The following is a 20,601-nucleotide window of genomic DNA, read 5'->3' on the forward strand; positions in this document are numbered from 1 at the left end:
AAGGTTAAAGATGAGAGTTGCAAGGAAAAGAAACGCAGGGTGAAACGGGAGTAAACAAACGGCTTCATATGCAATTCTATCATATTCAAATTCTGATCTTAATGTCAGGATACAACTCTATAAAGTATGTTATAACAGGTAGAAAGTGTGGTACACTGCAAATAAAATACAATAAAATGTAATATAATTCTCTTGATATAAGTAAGATGCATTACAGAATTTACTTTAGTGTATTATTGCAATAAAAATAAACATATCAATAAGAAATTACTGGTATCAACTTACCCACATTTGATGAGATATGTCACCTTATTTTCATCTTTTACCTTCATTGCATACTTCTGGGCTTCACTTTTGTTTCCATTTTTCAAGCAGGCATCTACAAAAGGCTGCAAAAAATAATGGCCACTTAGTCTTTCATTACCAAAAGAGAAATAACAAATTGCTCAACAAATAAAATAGAGACATTCATTCACTTTATATTGGTCAAACATTACAGTACAGAATTGAAAAGTACTCTAAATAGGTATTCTCTGTTCTTTTTGTATCAATAAATAGATCCAGAAGATGAAGAATTAGATGCATGCTATAAAGAATTCCATTCCACTTATAAATAAAAAGAGGCAAACTTTGACCTAAAATATTTGACTAAATACATTTAGTCTTAGCAGAAAAAAGTATAATTCATTTCTACCAATCTTTTTTTGTTTTCTTTATTCTCTAAAATCAATATATCTGAACCATGTCTCACCTCAAACCCAATTGGATTCTTCTTATTCTTTGAGAAATTTAACAGCTCTTCCCAGTGGCCAGCCTGTGAGTGAGCAAGAACCCTAGACCACCAATACCTGGGGAATAATAAACATTAGCATATATCAATACAATAGCATAATAACAACTATATCCCTAATCACACGAACCCTTAAACAAATCTACAAGGAACTTTTTTCATATCAATTTAGTAGTTTACTCCCAATAAATAAAGTGTAGATCAGCAAAGATCTTTCATATATAACCCAATATCCAAATCTTATTTCCTAATCCCTATATATTTTCATTATTCATGCAATGAAGATCAAATATATAATATATAAAAACTTTATTCTGCAATCTCATGAAAAAATAATATATACCTCCTTTCCGGTATCTTGAATTCAGTTTTCAACTTCTCAGCTTCTTTAATTTGTCCATCGATTAACAGCTGATGCAGAGTATCGTAGAGGGATTTGTTAACATAGGGCTTATGTTGACCATCTTCCAGTCTTACCTGTGAAATAGATATAGCAGTGAAATGGTAGATGTCACATTATTGGTTAGAGGATCTGTTTTGAAACTGCTCTCATATAACAAACTGACAGAATACAAATCAGCCCCTAAAATTTGACTCTCAAGCACAAGCAAGCAATTAACAAATGGAATAACACAAAACACAGAACTTCACCTTATATAGTACTAGTGAGTAAGCCTTAGCAGATCATACACACGAAATTCAGAAAATATCAACAGACCTTGAATCCTTTTTTACTTTAATATCTAACAGAACCTCTTTCATCCCCTGATTAGTTACACTTGTCAATAAGTCTGTGGTAATTACAGTTCACACGGGAACTACTTCATGGAGACTGTACATAAAACTCTCACACTCGACTTCATTTAACCAGGGGACTTAATCAGTTCCAATTGTCCCCTACCCTCCTCCATACACCACATGAATTTGCAAATAAAAATATAATAATAATAATAATAACAGTCATCATAATAATTATAACATCAGTAAAAAATATAATAATAACAATAATAATAAAAAAAAAAATAATAATAATAATAATAATAATAATAATAATAATTATTATTATTATATTATAATACTTATAATAATATAATAGTATAATAATAGTAATAATAGTAATAATAATATAATAATAGTAATAATAGTAATAATAATAGTAATAATAATAGTAATAATAATAGTAATAATAATAGTAAAAATAATATTAATAATATTAATAATATTAATAACATTAATAACATTAATAACATTAATAATATTAATAACATTAATAATATCAATAATATCAATTATAATAATAATAATAATAATAATAATAATAATAATAGTAAAATACAATAAGATTCATTAACAACTAATTCCCAACCCACCTGCCACCTGACCAGCTTGACTTGTTCCTCCGTCATCTGACAAGCAGTTTCATTCTTAGCTTTCCTGAAGAGCTCTGCCGCACCTTGCAGGGAGGCTTGTCTCATATCTGTTCTCTAGAAGGATGTACAGATAATTAGTGACTAATACATCAGAGAGTTTGTTTCTAGAAGATTTTTTCTTTCTTTTTTTCCACACACACACACGCACACACACGCACACGCACATGCACACGCACACGCACACACGCACATGCACACCACACGCACACACACACACACACACATAATAATAATAATAATAATAATAATAATAATAATATTAACATTAATAATAAAAGCAGTGAGTTATGAGGTGTAAAAAACACTTACATTGGACATGTAAGCTTCTTTAATTCTAAGGAGAGATTGGCCATGGAAGTCATCCTCCTGAACTAAAATGTCACGCAGCTGCTCCATGTCCAGTTCCCGACAGCTGCGGATGTGAAGCGATTGGGCCACAGGGAAATTCCGGATGAACATCTGAGAATAAGATGTATGAAAATATGGAAATGAACAAGAACTGATAATGGTACTGAAATAATAACTGTATAAAAATTAAAATTATAACAATAATAATAAAAAAACAAAGACAATATAGATAATTTTTAAAAAAATTAAAAACCATAATATAATATATAATGATGGTAATAATAGTAAATACACCTAAATAAAATAAAACAAAATACGGAACAATATGCATACTTCTGTTATAAGGCCTTAAAAATCAACATTCATTCATATAAAGTCAAAACTGCAATCGTGTTTTATTTCAACCATTTATAAATTGAAAATGAGAAACAAATAATAACACGTACATCCATTAGCAATGAAGCATTAATATCAATTAAAATTCAATAAAAAACAATACTACTTCCTACAATCCAACATTTATCACACATTTTTCAATGGAGTAAAAAAGAAAAAGAAAAACAATTATACAGAGAGATTGGACAGAACACTGAGGCTCACCAAGAAATCACCAGACGAGAGTTTCTGCCGCAGGTGATGGAGCACAGTATAAATAAGGTCAGTATCTCCGCTTTGTAGGGCTCGTCTCAGTGCAGTCTGGTCTTCCCCTAGTCTCATCAGTACCAGGACCTGTTCCTTTGCTCTGCACTCATACTCAATCAACTGAAACAAAAGAATAAATAATAGATATTGCATTACTACTCAGATGAAACTACGAATAAATCTTACGCATAAGCCCACTGATCTGAAAGTTTAAAAACTAACAATACACACATAAGCTAAAATTTTGTTTGAAAATATTTATTAAAAATTAGCAGGCTTTTATAAGATATTTTGGGCACTTTCCATACCTTTATAGCAAGCTGTTTCCTGCCTGCTTGGTCTGCTCGATTAGCGATGTCAGTGTATGATATCCCTGGCGTGTAGCCCAATTTACTATTTATCTCTTTTGCTATCTGCTCATCACTTTTCTGTGATGGTTGTAATACCTGTAGGACATGGTAGTCATGGTTAGTACTTTTGTTTGATACATACAGTCAGGCACACTGATACATGCACACAATGAATACATAAATTCACATTGACAAGCACACACACACACACACACAAATACATACCTTATAGCAAGCCCAATGTGCCAGTATGCGAGAGGCACCATCAGACTCTGGCATCTTGAGAAATGAGGCAATCTGAAGGGCTAGGGGGAAGAATCTTCGAAACACCAGTCTGTCCAGTAACACAGGAAGGGTAAGGTGTTCTAGCTGGTTCCAAGTGAGGGGTAAACCTATTGTTTGGGGAAAGAAAGGTTGGTGATATCTACACACTTGTTTGCACTGTTACTTAATGAGCAAAAAGTGATTATATCATACTACTATGAGAATGACAACATACTCCAGAAAAATTTATTTGTAATCTTCTTTTAAGAATGCCTGAGGTCACTAGACTTACTTGCATGAAACTTTAATCTTATACTTTTGGGCTTGCAAACACTGAATCTTTAAAAACTTACCCACTCTGTAATCCCTAACTGCATTGAGTACTCTAAGAGTAAAAATTGCCTTTTTACATGGGTCTGGGTTGATCTCTGGCAAGAAGCTCTTTCCAAACAATGCAGCCTGTAAGTGAAAAATTATTAAAGCTTTTAATAAAAAGAAAATGTGTAAAATCTTAGGAAAGTTTATTAACAGCAAGAAACTGAAAATTAACAAGAACTAAAAACTGATGTACTATGATTCGCTTACACTCTGTTTTCCAAGCATAAAAACATTTCTTTCTCTGGAAAAATACAAACAAAAGGATCCTAGAGTGCTTACTCGAAGCAGCATTTTCTGAGTCTGTGGCCGATACTCATGTTGCGCTGCTTGTAGACAGTGGTTAACTGCCTCCTCCAGAGTGTCCTTAATCATGGCAAGACAATCATTGGCTCTTGTGCTCCTCTCCTACAGGAAAGAAACATCAGATATTCTCTTTAATACACCTGAATGCAAAATTAGGATGACAAAATCTAAGTTCACTTTCCATTATAAAAATTCTTGCAACAAAGGTAATTAGTTCTCAAGCATTCAAGCATTAAAGCATTTGCACATATAGCTAAAAGGTTCTGTAGCTATCAGTACCTGGAAACCTTTGGCTGCTTCAAGGAGGAGAGCGCCAGGAGCCATAGAGCCAATGCCTAAGGTCTCTGTCACAACCAGTGGCACCTGAAATAAAATCACTGGTAATCAGCCACTTTTGTCAAAGGCAACAAATGTAATTGCAAAACACATGCACAAAATAATCCACATTTTTGTGCAATATTTTCATGAATGTATTCCAAGCCTACCTTTTGTAGAAGATCATGAGCAGTACTTCCTAACACTCTCACGCCATCTGGTTCCTGCACTAGATGTGACGCAGAATCTAAGTAGTAGCTTGTGGCATCACCATTAACACTGACTACTTCTAGTGTCATGTCCCACAGTAGCACTACAGCTCCTGTACCACACCTGGTTAGAAAGAATAGTTTGCACTTTTCTTTAAAAAAAAGTTAGAATATATAAAAAACTCCAAAATCTGCCACCACCATTTCAGTGCAAAGAAAAGGAATATCTGAAGGAAGCAACTTCATAAAAATCAGACACAAAGAACTTAATCCATGAAAAGAAAACACACCAAATAAAATTCATCACAAAAACAGCACAAGTAAAACCAGTATCTGAATGAGGATAACCCAACCAGCTCCTCATTTCTCTAGCCTGTTACCTCGAACAGTCATGCAAAACCTACCATGCAATCTGCTTCGGCTTCACTTGACTTTTCACATCGTATTCACAGTATTTGATGCGGATGTCGGAAGAGCCAATCCAGAGCTTGCCGGTGTCAGACAGCAGAGCCACGTGACGGGAGTTATTGGAAACTGCCATCTCCACAATGCAGCCTCCAGGCTCACTCCATTCAGGGTACTGGTGAAAAATGCACAATAATTTGATTCATTCTATCTATGCAAATTGTTCATATAAGAAAGAACAACTCTGTTTCCTTGCTCTATATTTCATACTTATATTCTACATCTACTCATGCAAACTAGAACATATCAGCATATCACTAACTGAAATTAAAAAAAGAAAGGCAGGAAGGAAAATATAGATCATACTTCAAATAAATTAATAAACAAATAAAGAAAGAAATCAATCAATCAATATACAAGTAAATCAAGAAAAAAGTTGAGAAAAGAAAAAAACTATCAATAAAAAAAAAAAATCACAAATGCTAAATCCTAAAAACCTGAACACATCCACAAATGACATAAAAAGATTGAAACCAAAATCAACCAAAGAGGAAAAAAATACCAAAGCCTGAGGTCGCTGATCCAGATGATTGAGGAGGAGCAAATTGTTTCCTTGGCTGACTAAGACATTTGTGTGTCTTTCCTCACGAATCACACACCAGCACTCGACCACACCACCTGGAGCAGAAATAAGTTATAACATCAATGCGACTTTTACTTTATTATTTGACTACTAGTCTAGTAATCAAATAATAAGTCTATGGAGAGAGGTTCTTTAAAAATTTCCTTTTAAAAAATATGTATATAAATAGCTATTTCATATAGACTAAACCAAAAAAACGTTTGTGAAAGAGATCTTATAATATCATCTAGGATCAACCATTCAACCAAAAATAACAATGTATAATAATCGAACACTTACTGGGAATATCCGGATACTTCCTGGTGCGAGGCTCATAGATGTTGCTGACTATAAATACGCGGTTTGACTTGCTCAGCACAGCCACTCCTGTTTCTCGGTGGCTGGTGAAAACTTGAGCACTCTGAACCTGAGTATCTTTGACTTCCTGGAGAGAAATTAATCCTTTAGTCCTATACCATTTAGTATAACTCTGGGAAATGCCCTTACGATACAACTCGAGGGAACTTCCATACAAGACCACATAAGCTGTGATTACTGAGAACCTAAAGGGACAACACACCAAGACAACTCTATACTGTAAATCAATCACAGTAACCTTACCTCTCCTCTCCACAATATAACCTGTATATTCACTATATATTCTGCTATATTAGCATAAGGAATACTTTGTTTTGTGCTTTATTTTCTTGTGATTATCATCTTTACATCATGCCTTATTTCATGTGTGACTAAAGCACTTCAGTAATTCAGGAAAATTTTATATAACTAATTCCAGCAAATTTAAACCTAGAAAGATGAAATAAGTAAGTCTGTATAATCAAAATTAAATCTGTACTATATAAAATATTTCATTTATCCTCATTATAAAAAAAAAAAAAAATACGGAAAAATTTCTTCATCTAATTCGCATTAATTCTTGCTATTCTCTAGCTCAATCTGACTCATCAGACACTATCCCATATTGAAGGTGTGCTAAAAAGTGCAATGTGACACAACAAAATCAAAAAGTACACTCTGTATTTCCTTCCTTTATTTTCTACTTTGTCATAAATGAGAAATTCTCCCAGCTTCCGTAACTATCCATCTCCCACATTCTTAACAACGAGCAACTTGTACTTTTACTCATTACTCACCTGTCCCATATTGAAGGTGTGCTGGTAGGTGCCAAACATGTCGTACAGTGAAACAGCGCCATCCTCCTGCACACACACCAGGTCCTCACTGCGTGACCAACCAAGGCACAGCAGGTAGCCACTCATCCACTATCATATGAAAAATACAGATACAAAAAAAAAAAAAAAATCCTTATCCTGTGATTGAGAAACTTTATTTCAGTTAGTGATGAGTACAGTTCTAAAAGTACAATGCCTATATATATATACTTTCTCCAATCAATCAAATATCATAATCACTATCTCAAAACCTTGAAGAATTCTTGTAACATCAAACAAAAGTTGTGACATTTACCTTAAAGGATGAAATTTTTCTTCCTGATGAGCTAAAGACGAAAATGATGGGCTTCCCTGACTGTTGCGTTTTGGTAAATTTGGTCTCATCTCGTGTAAGGGCTATGGGACCCCCATAAGATGCTGCAGCAACCATGAAGTCCCCCAGGTTAATCCCCCCACCCCATTCCATCGTGTAGAGTTCATGTTTTCTGGAATCATAAGGAGGATAAGATAAATTTTTTAAACAAAATCTTCAACCTGAAATTTCCAAAGACCATACAAAGTATTGTTACAAATTTATTTCTAGATTTAACTAATCTTTGTGACTAAAAAAATGGTGATACACTAATCATATTTCTGTTAAAAGACAAAAACTGAGGCATTCTCTACCAAAGTGAGGCAAGTAACATGAAGTAAAAATAATAATTACTGAATTTAAATGATCATTGCTTATATCTGCCTGGAATCAAAACTGAGGTGAAGTGTTGAATGGACACACAACACCAATACAGAAACACAAAATAACACAACCACTAAAAAGAATAAAAACTGTTCTCAGTATCCTTCAAGATACCAAATTAGTTTGCCTTTCGGTGAAGAGTAACCAAGTGACAATGAACCTCTGATTTTCATTGCATATGTGCAGCAGAAGTACAGTTATTGTACTGCATAGAATTTAGTATTTTCCCTTTGGCTCATAGTTTTCAGCCTGCTTGCTACTAAACCTAAGCCCACAGACTCCCTGGCAGCTTAGCATAGGCTACCATACTTCCCCTAGCTCTACCTTCTCCATAAATGTTAAGTGAAGGATATGCTAACCTTTACCATACTACAAGGTAATGGTACTATCAAAAGCAATTGATATTATGCCACTAACAGGTTGTACTCGTTAACACAAGATTTTCAAGAGATCACAGAAAATTTCAAGAGGATTTCGAGAACTTTACTTTTTTTTATAAATAAACAAATAGATATATTTCTGAAAATAACAGTCACACATAATACAATTTGGGATAAAGACTAAATAAAGACAAACATATATGTCTATCTAAAGAGACAGCAGGAATTAAAATATAATTCCTATTGTGCTAGAAGTGGGCGGTTTCCACTCTACCGGAACTGTCATTAACAGAACAATATTATAAGACAAACTGTTTCAATGACCCACTCTATACGTGAAGCCTGACGCCAATTGTTCAGAATGTAAAGGAATGTGAAGGGAATATTATACCTGTAAAACACATCGCTGCCAATTTGCGTCCAGTCGGAGATGAATGCCATAGTCAGTGTGTTTTAGTACATGGCAAATGTGAGCGATAAGGAGATCATTATTTATAATTAATAACTTAGCAAGAAATACAATCACTGATTATTATATTAAAATAACATTTCAATAAAATTGTAAATATCGTTGTAAATCCAAGTAATGTGTAACTATAATCTAAATTTTGAATATTTGAAGGGTGGTTATGTAGCATTACATTTGCCATGACAGAACATCAGCTGAGAGCTCACAGACTGCGAGAGTCAATTTGATGTTTACCAAATGGCAAAAGTAAGCGATAACTATGAGTTCATTTTTATTAATATTTTGAAATACAGATACATATTTTAAATAAAAAGTATATATTGATATATCAATTAAACTTTTCGATAATTTTAGGAAAAATGGTATCATATAATTATGTATTTTTATTAATAAGAGAAAGGTAATTCAGCTGCATTATACTTGCCAGGATAGGTCATCAGCTGAGAGCCTGTACCGCCGCCATATTATCTCAGTTACTGAACGAAGAGGGTTGCTTTCAACCGAAATTCCAACATGCAGGGCCTCACACTCGCTAGTTTGAAGAAGCACCCCGCTGTAAGTATATTCGAATGTTTACAGTGCGAGTGGTTTGTGGTTAAATTGATAGATAATTGTTGGTCTTGGAGCTTAAAAAGAGGCGAAAAAGGACTAGCAGAAACATGCCGGGTTCGATGGTGTACGTGCGGCCAATGACGCAATGTTGATTTTGTTGTTGTTTTAACAGCTTGATCCTCTGCAGTTGCTTTAAACTTGCTTTTCCTTCATATTTTCCGGTTTATTTGTGTTGGATGGATTCAATAGATTAGATTTTTTTATTTTTTCTTTATACATATATATATAGAACACTGATGTCCATAGAGTGAAGAGATGCGTTACTATAAATAGGTCAGGTAATTTAAAATTCATGTGAATTGAGGAAGACAGTGATACTATTACCAAACCAACTACTGCAGGAAAATGTTAATTGTGAAATTATATTTAAGCTCATATACATAATAGTCTACATTGTAGGTTGGTAATTGATGAATGGCTTTGGATATCTGCTTTAGGCCAAGGAAACCAACAATATTAACCCGATGCTGACAGGCCACACTTATTGGCGGCTTAACAAACCGCTCGGTCTGTGGGGTATGGCTGTACATAGTGGGGACATGCCAGAGCAGTTGGAGCAGGACGTTCAGCTTGATGTAGCGGACAGTAATCACCAGAGTGTAAAATGTTTATTTTTCTTCACCCGTCAGCATTGGGTTAATTGTTTGTAGTAACTAAGAATGATGTGGAATTAGTTGCACTGGCAAGAGACATGGAAGTGATACCTAAAGAATGATTTTGTGTGAATGTTAGTTTTTTCACTGGTCCCCTACACATACTTTGATTTTAAGACTGTAAAGGAAACGCCTTTTCTTGTAAAGACGAGCCAGATTTTCCCTAGAAAAAAAACAAACATTTAAGGTTATTTGAAGTTAATTTAACCTCTCCCCAACGGGTCACGCCTCTGGACGTCATAACAAATCATTTGAAATGTAATGTGCGGCTGTACGGCGCACCGAAGCGCTCTGAGGCAGTGATTCGGCTTGATACACTGAACTCCCGCGCTTAAAGTCGGCACGTTGCCATTTATTGCCAGTGCATAGTTTTAGTTTTCTACACCCGTCGCCAAAGGGTTAAAAAGTAAAAAAGTACTAAAATGAAAACCTGAGCCAAGATTTGGCTTCAGAATGTTTGACACCACGTTACAGAAATGAACCAAGCCTACAAACCAAAAACCTTCCAAACCTGGGGGCTATACCCCCGCACCCCCTCCTAATTGCACCCCTTCCCAACACCAAGTTTCCCTATCAGGGGCTCTGCCCAGAGACCCCCCCCCCCCCTCCTGATCACCATGTCTTCCTAACCAGTGTGGTCATTCATTATACTATAACCAAAAATAAAAATAAAGAAGTATCTAATTTAACCACATGATTGGTAGAGTCGGGTGCTACACAAAGAAAAAGGGTTAATTTTCCGACTATGACAATCGGGTCTTCCCTTACAATATTTATATCATCAGATTTGTTCTCGTGTGATGAGAACGAATCTGATGATATTCTCCGTCAAATTCTCCAGCTGACAATCTTGATGTGATTTGATAAGTCCCGATAGCAGGGGAGGGCATGAAGTAGATCAGGGAAATTACAGGGGTAAAACAGGCTTAAATAAGCAAAATAGAGAACAGAAATGTGTAAAACAAGCACAAAAAACACTCAAAATCGGCAAATGAAACTCTACGGACATCGCCGCCATCTTTGAAAATATACAGGCCGACGCGCTAATTTTCTAAAAAAAAAAAAACAAAAAAACTACGGGAACCAAACCCATCATTCGGCAAAAGTCTACGGGATTTCACATGATCCAGATCCGCTGTTGTAATCGTACAATGCGTCCTAACCAATAAACCAACCTAACCTAACCTTGTGGGATTTATACACTACGATCTATATATTCCCTAGTCGGGGGCTCTGCCCCCTGGACCCCCATGGTATTAAATGCACCTAGTCAGGGGACTTTGCCCCCTGGACCCCTGTGGTGATATGTATGCCTAGCCAGGGGGCTACCCCCCCCCCCCTGGACCCCTGTGGTGATATGTACATACAAGGTTATTGTACAGAATAGGGATTATTAATTACCAAAAGACTTAAAAGAAGTATAATAAAGCTAGAAGAATGCATTACATACATGAATTCGGGAAAACAGACGCTAGTAATGACAAATTAAGCCTACTCACAAGCGCGTAGCAATACATGGACTACTTGATGGATTGCAGTAATGAGTTACAGCGTCACATTTGTTTTTGGTTTTTGTGAGGTAAACATGGAAGGGGACTTAGAAAATGAAGGGGCGATATTCTGTCTTCTCTGTCCTGTATCTCCTTTATTTTAGATTTGCGCACCTTTTGCCATAGATGAAAAGTGCCTTAGTTTTCGTCAAGGTATCCACTCCACACACTTATTTTTCTGTACTCTTGATTGATATGCACGGAAAGGTTACCAGAAAAAGGTGTAGACGTGTTCTTTAATATCAAATTTGCACTGTTGCTTGCAACAAGTTCATGGTCCTGTGCCAATTCAGTGTTTCAATTTTATCCCAGCTTTTTTTTTTTTTTTTTAATCACACCATCGATGAAACATTTTACCAGTTCATTACACTCCACAAGTTTGAATACCACACTCAACCACGGTGACACGTCTTCCATACCCAATAGCATTGGCAAATCGCTTGTAATTGTGCTGTACAGTAACATCACACAAAATTTTATAGAGCATAAAATGTGAATAGATTAGAGAAATTAGTTATATTAATGATATATAATGGTACTTTATATTGTTTAGAAACATAAGTTATGTGTAAATGACTTGGCCAATAAGCAAAGAATGGAACTATGTCTTTGAGCAACAAATTTTGGCACCTTTATTTTAATATTGTCATAATTTTCTCCCCCCTCTGACACCAGCGATTAGTTTGGATGTTGTTCCATTTTGGTAGTATTTCATGTTTGTTTACTAAAATTCCATATTCTGTAGATTAACCAAAAAGGAGAACAAACTTTGCCCCAAACACAATAGAAAACTTTTGTTTCCTTAAAATAATTAAAAAGTCAATTTCTCAAAAAGACGAGCTTTTCCTTAATAAATACAAACACACACACACACACACACAAAGGAAGAAAATTGATTTCTTGAAAACATGAGCCAAAATTTGTCTGATGAACACAAGAGAAAAGTAGCTCCCAAGTAAACAAGCATGGTTAATGCTACTGAGGGAGATGCACAGAGATAGAGGGAAGTAGACACTGCCATCTTATAGAGGATAAGAGAGTCATAAACATCACAAGTATAGCTACTGTGCCCTTGTACTTACTGTGAAATGACAAAAACATCCACTGCAAATCACCTCTCAGACTAACATCTGCTGTGGCCTTATATTTACCATGAAATGATGAAAATATACACTGCATATCTACAACACCAAAGTTCTCAATATTTTCAGTAAGTAGACATGAAGTGTTAATAAAGGGGATACAGGGGTATCTTGCCCCCCTCAGTCTTGGGAATAAATAGAAGATAGTTTAGCTTTGATTTCCAACCCCCACTTTTAAAGGGGGGATTAGTCCCTACTTAGTCTTCAAAGTCTTTATCTTGTATGTTTTGCCAGGATAGAGCTTGGCAATTACACTTTTATGATGCACTTTAACATCATACATGGGAATTTTGCCCCGTACCCCCTTATTAATCCAGGGCATATGTATAGACATATGGGACTGATTTGAATTTCAGCCAACTTCCCTGAAGTCCAGTTTCTGTTGTCTCGTGATTATCTATTTCAATTAGTATATGGGGTAACGACTCTGTGCTAGTGTGTGTGTCATGTCACAAGTAATTACAAATCTAATAGGGATATATGATTTTCCTTACATACATTATCTGCTAAAATCCCATCCAATGTTTTTGGCCATTACCTCACTTTCTCTAAGTGCCGGAGGAGTGCACATCATGAAGCATTTGCAAATTTAGTTTTACACGTGCTACTGCCCTCGTTTTTAGTTTGCGGAATTCTTAGAATGTTATATTCAATTGGACCGCAAGATCTGCTGCTTCAGTTTGTGTTAAGCATCACTTCCAATACTGGAATGGACTCGGTGCCACTTAGTGCTTTGGGAAAAGGCCTACAAACCACCACAGCTTATGGTAGTATGATACTTATAGACTTCAGTAATTAATCATCATATAAGGAATTGGTCCATGCTTCATCTTGCTAGAATATACATAATGGTTTGCTTCTGAGGAGTGTCATAGGTGTAGAGGGTACTGAGGGCACTAGACATCACACCAGTCGTAAAGGCTGTCATCTGTTGGTACTCTTCCAGTGTTCATAGAACAGCTTTTTTACCTTTATTTGCCCTCTTTAATTGTTATAGGATCATATCATCCTTTTATTTGTTGTGAGGATAAAACCTTTTACTACAGTTTATGTCCCATACAGTACTAAGTAATCCATTGGATTCCTCATATATTTATGATTTTAGTTGGCACTAGGTAACAAAGATAAAACCAGACTTGATATGCAGGGAGGGCTTGAGGTTTCATCGGGAAATGGTGGGGTTGGATTATGAAATGTGTGTTGTAGTCCTTGCTTTAGAAGATTTGAAATCATCTCCCTTTGCCTTTCCTTGTAAGGAATGTAAAAACAGGATTGACCCTTATAGAAACATTGAAAAACAAAATTGATTTGCATGCAAGGGGACACAGAATTGCAAAATATTTTATTTTATCATGCTTATAGTTGATATCCAGAATTTATACCTTTACCTCCCTTCCCATGAAAGAAATATATACATGGAATATCTGTTCATTTATAACTACCTTTTTCAGGTTTTAGAGATTGGTAAAACAGTGTCTCTGTCCCCTGCCATTTTATCTTTAAGTAAGGAACGTATCCAAGCTCTGTCCAGTCAGAATATCCATGGAGAGGGTTTGTCAATCTTTGCCGTTATGCCAAACACTTACAGTTTGGCTTAAACAGTTTTATTTTCAACATGCAACAATGTCACAAAACAAAAACAAACAAAAAATCACTGAAATAGATTGATTGATTTCAAGTAGTATTTACCTTTTCATGTGGAAAAGTATTTTTTTGCATTTTCCCACAGCTTTTGTTAGGAAATTGATCAGGATTTGACACAAGGAAAATGCTTCTCAAATAGACTTTTGCAAATAACACGGCAGCACTTTTATAGTTTCACTTGCTAAATCTGGCTTCAAGTTGTGCATTGAACTTTGGCAGAAACAAGAGGCCTTTGGTAATGCTTATTTTAGTCCTTAAAGGGAAGTGAGATGGCATATTTATCAGCTATGACACTTGCATTAAAAAGTTTGCATTTGCTCACCTTATAAAGATAGCATATGTTTGTTTAGAGCTATCATAATAGAAATGTTAATTTAAAAAAAATTTGGGGAGTAAAGCCTTACACTTCAATATTGGAAAATTTTCATTTTATACCAGTTCTGTGTAATTAAATTCATTGATTCTTAACTGTTGTAATTGTTGTCCCAGCTCGCTATATGTATGCTACTTAGTTTTATTAGGATTGTAAGGATGTTAAGCCTTTGCAGGTCAGGTGAATGAAAAAGGAACAGGATAATTGGCCATGGAGAAAATGGAAGACAAAGTGGAAAGCCAAAGTGAGTGAGTGACAGCAAACAAAGAAACTTGGAGTGACAGAAACGTGTCAAGATTTAGCATATTTTCCACCTTTATTCATTTATTTCATATGACAGTCTTTTTGTTTGCAATTCTTTCTTGGAGCTTATCCTAATGGTAATAGAAAATACTCTTTTGTGTCTGTGTCCATATCTGTATGTGCCTGTTTTTATGCAGGAAGCCTCTGGTCTCCATTTCAGGTCAACCGTGCTTGCAAAACATGTTCATGAAAGTGAAAGCCATATCAGATTTCTGGTGATATGCTGCAGTTTGGGTGAAAACTTTAGATTAGAGGAAGGTTTTTCTAAATATTTTTCTTTACATATCATATAGGCCAAGTTACCAAGATTATATGCAGGAGGATTTATTACACGAGTGATTTAGTTTGTACATTCATCATATAATTTTTGTAGTTCAGGGTGATGTAATTTTTTTAAGAAATGTACTTGTCGGTGAAATTCAGGTTATGATGATATTGCACTTTTTTTTTATGGTCTTTCTGGAGTGATTTAGATAATTCCTATTCATTTTCAAAATATGTAGACATAGGAACTTGCTCTTCATAGTCTGCTCTTCCTATCCAGCCACAAATTTGCATAGTGTAAAAATGATGTGAGATTTTATTTTTTCTTAATGTATAGAGAACAAATCAGAACAAATCTAACTTATACACACTTACACTAAAATCACTTATTTCATGACACATTCAATGAGGAAGAAATATGGGCAACAGTAAATACACAAGATGGCATTGGAGGAATGGAGATAAGAAGAGAAGATCTGGCATCCTTAGTTGCACTCTCACTACCTAACCTTGAGATGCAGGCAGCTGAAGGCAATTTTCCTATTCTATTTTTTGGGCTGCCTTGTCGTGCAAGATTTGATTGACGTGAACAAAGGTTGTGACACTTCCTGGAAATTCTTAGTACATTTATTCTTCCGCAATGCGTCTTTTCCGTTCTTTCTCAATTTTCCTTTTCTTTCAATCTATCCTATTACATTGAATACAAATTTATTATTGTTTTCATGGTAATGTCCCCCAATGAACTTTGCTTTCTCCTTCTTCTCCTTCTTCTCCTTCTTCTCTTTCTCCTCCTTTTCCTCCTCCTCCTCCTCCTCCTCCTCCTCCTCCTCCTCCTCCTCCTGCTTCCTGCTTCCTCTCCTTCCTCCTGCTTCCTCTCCTTCCTCCTGCTACCTCTCCTTCCTCCTGCTTCCTCTCCTTCCTTTTCCTCTCCTTCCTTTTCCTCTCCTTCCTCTTCCTCTCCTTCCTCTCCTTCCTTTTCCTCTCCTTCCTCTCCTTCCTCTCCTTCCTCTCCTTCCTCTCCTTCCTTTTCCTCTCCTTCCTCTCCTTCCTTTTCCTCTCCTTCCTCTTCCTCTCCTTCCTCTTCCTCTCCTTCCTTTTCCTCTCCTTCCTTTTCCTCTCCTTCCTTTTCCTCTCCTTCCTCTTCCTCTCCTTCCTCTTCCTCTCCTTCCTCTTCCTCTCCTTCCTCTTCCTCTCCTTCCTCTTCCTCTCCTTCTTCTTCCTCTCCTTCCTCTTCCTCTCCTTCCTCTTCCTCTCCTTCCTCTTCCTCTCCTTCCTCTTCCTCTCCTTCCTCTTCCTCTCCTTCCTCTTCCTCTTCCTCTTCCTCTCCTTCCTCTTCCTCTTCCTCTCCTTCCTCTTCCTCTCCTTCCTCTTCCTCTCCTTCCTCTTCCTCTCCTTCCTCTTCCTCTCCTTCCTCTTCCTCTTCCTCTCCTTCCTCTTCCTCTCCTTCCTCTTCCTCTTCCTCTCCTTCCTCTTCCTCTCCTTCCTCTTCCTCTTCCTCTCCTTCCTCTTCCTCTCCTTCCTCTTCCTCTTCCTCTCCTTCCTCTTCCTCTCCTTCCTCTCCTCTTTCCTCACCTTCCTCTTCCTCTCCCTTCTCTTCCTCTCCTTCTCTTCCTCTCCCTTCTCTTCCTCTCCCTTCTCTTCCTCTCCTTTCTCTTCCTCTCCTTTCTCTTCCTCTCCTTTCTCTTCCTCTCCTTTCTCTTCCTCTCCTTCCTCTTCCTCTTCCTCTCCTTCCTCTCCTTCCTCTCCTTCCTCTCCTTCCTCTCCTTCCTCTCCTTCCTCTCCTTCCTCTCCTTCCTCTCCTTCCTCTCCCTTCCTCTCCTTCTCTCCTTCCTCTCCTTCCTTTTCTCTCACTTCCTCTTCTTCCTTTTCCTCTCATTCCTCTTCTTCCTTTTCCTCTCCTTCCTCTTCTTCCTTTTCCTCTCCTTCCTCTTCTTCCTTTTCCTCTCCTTCCTCTTCCTCTCCTTCCTCTCCTTCCTCTCCTTCCTCTTCCTCTCCTTCCTCTTCCTCTCCTTCCTTTTCCTCTCCTTCCTCTTCCTCTCCTTCCTCTTCTTCCTTTTCCTCTCCTTCCTCTTCTTCCTTTTCCTCTCCTTCCTCTTCTTCCTTTTCCTCTCCTTCCTCTTCTTCCTTTTCCTCTCCTTCCTCTTCTTCCTTTTCCTCTCCTTCCTTTTCCTCTCCTTCCTCTCCATGTCCATATCCATCTTCATCTTCTTCCTCTCCTTCTCCTCCTCCTTTGCACAAGGGGAGATGAACTCTGCCTCAGTGACGTGACTGTGGACACGTAGCAAGACCTCAGCCAACGTCTGCTTGCTTGTTTTCTCTCTCACTGAAGACTTGGGCGATGCATATCGGTTGACATCTTGGGTATGTCTATGAGGGCGCACGTGGTGTGATTAGGGGTTATAGGTCATGTGATCTTTTTTTTTTTCCATACTTACATAGCATGAAAAACGTGCGTGCGCGTGATTGCATCGGGAGTGTGCGCGCGTGTGCGTGCGTGATTGCATCGGGAGTGTGCGCGCGTGTGCGTGCGTGATTGCATCGGGAGTGTGCGCGCGTGTGCGTGTGTGATTGCATCGGGGGAGTGCGAGCGTGTGCGTGCGTGATTGCATCGGGGGAATGCGCGCGTGTGCGTGCGTGATTGCATCGGGAATGTTCGCGCGTGTGCGTGCATGATTGCATCGGGAGTGTGCGCGCGTGTGCGTGCGTTGGGGGTGTGACTGGTCGCGTGCGTGCGTGCGTGCGTGCATGCATCGGGAGTGTGCGCGTGCGTGCGTGCATCGGGAGTGTGCACGGTTGCGTACAAATTTGTGTATGAATGGTTGGCAGTGACAAACTGTATAAGGAATCACTCACACACACTCACACACACACTCACACACACTCACACACTCACACACACTCACACACTCACTCACTCACTCACACACTCACTCACACACTCACTCACACACTCACTCACACACTCACTCACACACTCACTCACTCACTCACTCACTCACTCACTCACTCACTCACTCACACACACACACACACACACACACACACACACACACACACACACCCACCCACCCACCCACCCACCCACCCACCCACCCACCCACCCACCCACCCACCCACCCACCCACCCACCCACCCACCCACCCACCCACCCACCCACCCACCCACCCACCCACCCACCCACCCACCCACCCACCCACCCACCCACCCACCCACCCACCCACCCACACCATTATACTGGCTAGGAAGCATTGGTTGAGCAGCAGAGTTAACCTGAAGGTCAGCCAAGCTTACAGGTGGGATGGGTTCGCATGTCAGGTAAGGTCTGATTTTGAGCGGAGCCTCTCATGACCTGGTGACCACTTCCTGGTTTCTTGCTAGAGGTCACCAGCATCTGTGCTTTGACATCGCTGCCTCTCATGACTGCTCTCATACTGCTGCTCCAAAATGCAACTTTTTATGTAAAGCCATTTCTCTCTCTCTCTCTCTCTCTGTTTAGTTTTTGTCTTATCTTGTAGAACAATTACCCAACAGCATCTACTTTACTTTGCAGTTGATCCCCCTGTATGTGTGTCTGGGAGCTGGGGTGGCTGGTGCAACCTTCTACACCCTGCGATTGGCCTTCAGGAACCCTGATGTGAGTTGGAACCGCACTGGTAACCCAGAACCCCAGCAGGAGTGGGCTAACAAGCAGTACAAGGTAAGGAATACCAAGAGCTTTTATCTTAATATCTTTGTTTTAGGTTTTTGGTATTTGCTCATTTTGTGCTGACTGCACCTAGTATTCGCCACTGTTCTATAATTGTTTAATATTTATTTTGTAGCCAAATTGCTGCACTTTAACAGCATACATAAGATGAAAAGAGTAAGGAATGTTTGATGTGGATGATAATTTCTGCAGAATCTCCAGATGATGTGTGATGTTTGTGTCAAGGTTACTCATTCTGTTTTTTTTTTTTTACACAAGTAGTGTAATCAATGTAAAAGAACATCGGCTTACTATATTTGAGGATAAATAATCATTTATCAGTACCCTGTGTTTATAGAAAGCAGAGTTTGTTTGGTAACCTGGTAAAGTCTACCAAGCAGTTCAGTCTTATGGACAGGGCCTAAGAGAGAAAAACATATTTTCAGTATTTTTTACTTCCCATCTTCTTTCAGTTCTGGTCCCCTGTCCGAGACTACTCAACCTACAGGGCACCCGTCCCCAAGTACTCCGAGTAATTTAACACCATGAAACCACCACCGAATCGAGATCCCCTCTTTCATTTACCAATAGGGATGATACACTGTTGGTAAGGGGGGGAGAGGTCACGATACTTATGGGTTTGGTAATGATTGAAGGGAGAAAGAAATTGAAGGCAATGTGAGATTTCATTGGACTAATCTGCTGCAGACTGGTGAAAATTTTAAATTTAAAATTTTTACTGCTTAGGATTTTACTGTACAGTTTTGGTTAATATTGTCCTCAATTATTTGAGATCCAAATATTAATTCTCTCTCTACTTGTTACCATAGCCATAAGTGTTCCTTTTGGTAGTTTCAGTTTGAAATATTGCCATTGCAATGCTGCTATGACAGAGGACAATAATAAACCTTCTGTATTACTGCACTGTGACCAGACAATAATTAGTTGCTTTTTTTTATTTTGTCATTCAAATGTAAGTCAAACACTTGAAAGTGGAAAGAGTCGGGGATGATAATATCTTTTAAATGTTAGTGTTCTTTAAAATAATTTGTACAGTTTACTGTGTATAAAGACCACATTCAGATGTACCATATATAATAAATTGGTTTACTATATTTTTTTTTGTATTTCTAAAGTACCTTTCTTTACATGTGACAAATAAACAAATGATTACTTCTTGAACAGTTTAATCACATCTTTTTGTGAAATTTATTCAAATAAAGGCAATTCTACTAATTTATGGCAGCTGGAATATGGAATGTTCATAATTGTATTTTGTGATTTTTTTATACAGAGTTAGTGCAAAGCCACCCAAAGAGTCCGTTAGTAAACCTAGGTGACCTCGCCTGATTTCTCCTCTCCTTGAGTTTTGGAGAATTTCTCTTCCCCTCCCCTACCTATTTAATACCTATGCTGTTGTTATTGACATTATAATTATGGCTAATTAGTTTTAAATTTTTATATTGCTATTAGTATTATCAATTTCTGAAAATCGAGGAAAAGGTTAGACAGGTTAGATCAGTAGGCTTAGTAACCGACTC

At 37.6% G+C, this 20,601-nt stretch overlaps 2 protein-coding genes across 3 annotated transcripts in view; one reads left to right on the forward strand and one right to left on the reverse strand.

Moving 5' to 3' along the window:
* LOC125030930 (vacuolar protein sorting-associated protein 16 homolog) overlaps window positions 1–8,920 on the reverse strand; it is a 9,392-nt gene extending 472 nt beyond the window's left edge. Inside the window, exons 1-18 of the mRNA XM_047621311.1 lie at window positions 8,757–8,920; window positions 7,545–7,734; window positions 7,211–7,339; window positions 6,357–6,501; window positions 5,997–6,112; window positions 5,434–5,609; window positions 4,991–5,153; window positions 4,785–4,868; window positions 4,482–4,607; window positions 4,178–4,283; window positions 3,786–3,952; window positions 3,519–3,656; window positions 3,169–3,330; window positions 2,530–2,679; window positions 2,161–2,274; window positions 1,134–1,267; window positions 752–848; window positions 286–389 (exon numbers count right to left, since the gene is read on the reverse strand). Coding sequence (XP_047477267.1) covers window positions 286–389; window positions 752–848; window positions 1,134–1,267; window positions 2,161–2,274; window positions 2,530–2,679; window positions 3,169–3,330; window positions 3,519–3,656; window positions 3,786–3,952; window positions 4,178–4,283; window positions 4,482–4,607; window positions 4,785–4,868; window positions 4,991–5,153; window positions 5,434–5,609; window positions 5,997–6,112; window positions 6,357–6,501; window positions 7,211–7,339; window positions 7,545–7,734; window positions 8,757–8,806 — 2,351 coding nt within the window. The 5' untranslated portion in view covers window positions 8,807–8,920. The remainder of the gene's footprint in view (window positions 1–285; window positions 390–751; window positions 849–1,133; window positions 1,268–2,160; window positions 2,275–2,529; window positions 2,680–3,168; window positions 3,331–3,518; window positions 3,657–3,785; window positions 3,953–4,177; window positions 4,284–4,481; window positions 4,608–4,784; window positions 4,869–4,990; window positions 5,154–5,433; window positions 5,610–5,996; window positions 6,113–6,356; window positions 6,502–7,210; window positions 7,340–7,544; window positions 7,735–8,756) is intronic.
* Window positions 8,921–9,261: 341 nt separating this feature from the next.
* On the forward strand, window positions 9,262–20,175 carry LOC125030932 (cytochrome c oxidase subunit NDUFA4-like). 2 transcript variants are annotated; one of them, XM_047621315.1, is made up of 3 exons: window positions 9,262–9,389; window positions 18,926–19,072; window positions 19,534–20,175. In XM_047621315.1, exons 1-3 carry the CDS (start codon window positions 9,348–9,350, stop codon window positions 19,594–19,596), a joined length of 252 nt encoding a protein of 83 aa, XP_047477271.1. In that variant the 5' UTR covers window positions 9,262–9,347; the 3' UTR covers window positions 19,597–20,175. The 2 variants fall into 2 exon arrangements, with proteins under 2 accessions (XP_047477271.1, XP_047477270.1); XM_047621314.1 differs by lacking the exon at window positions 19,534–20,175 and adding an exon at window positions 19,363–19,500 and having other exon boundaries at window positions 18,926–19,132.
* The last annotated feature ends 426 nt before the right edge of the window (window positions 20,176–20,601 follow it).

Source organism: Penaeus chinensis, chromosome 12 (assembly GCF_019202785.1).
Source record: "Penaeus chinensis breed Huanghai No. 1 chromosome 12, ASM1920278v2, whole genome shotgun sequence".
Lineage (NCBI taxonomy): Eukaryota > Metazoa > Arthropoda > Malacostraca > Decapoda > Penaeidae > Penaeus > Penaeus chinensis.

Coding starts and splice junctions, on each gene's coding strand:
- LOC125030932 (XM_047621314.1), top strand. CDS start 9,348: ATGCAGGGCCTCACACTCGCTAGTTTGAAGAAGCACCCCGCT. Junction 9,390..18,925: donor GTTTGAAGAAGCACCCCGCT/GTAAGTATATTC, acceptor TTTACTTTGCAG/TTGATCCCCCTGTATGTGTG. Junction 19,133..19,362: donor TAGGTTTTTGGTATTTGCTC/ATTTTGTGCTGA, acceptor ATGTAAAAGAAC/ATCGGCTTACTATATTTGAG.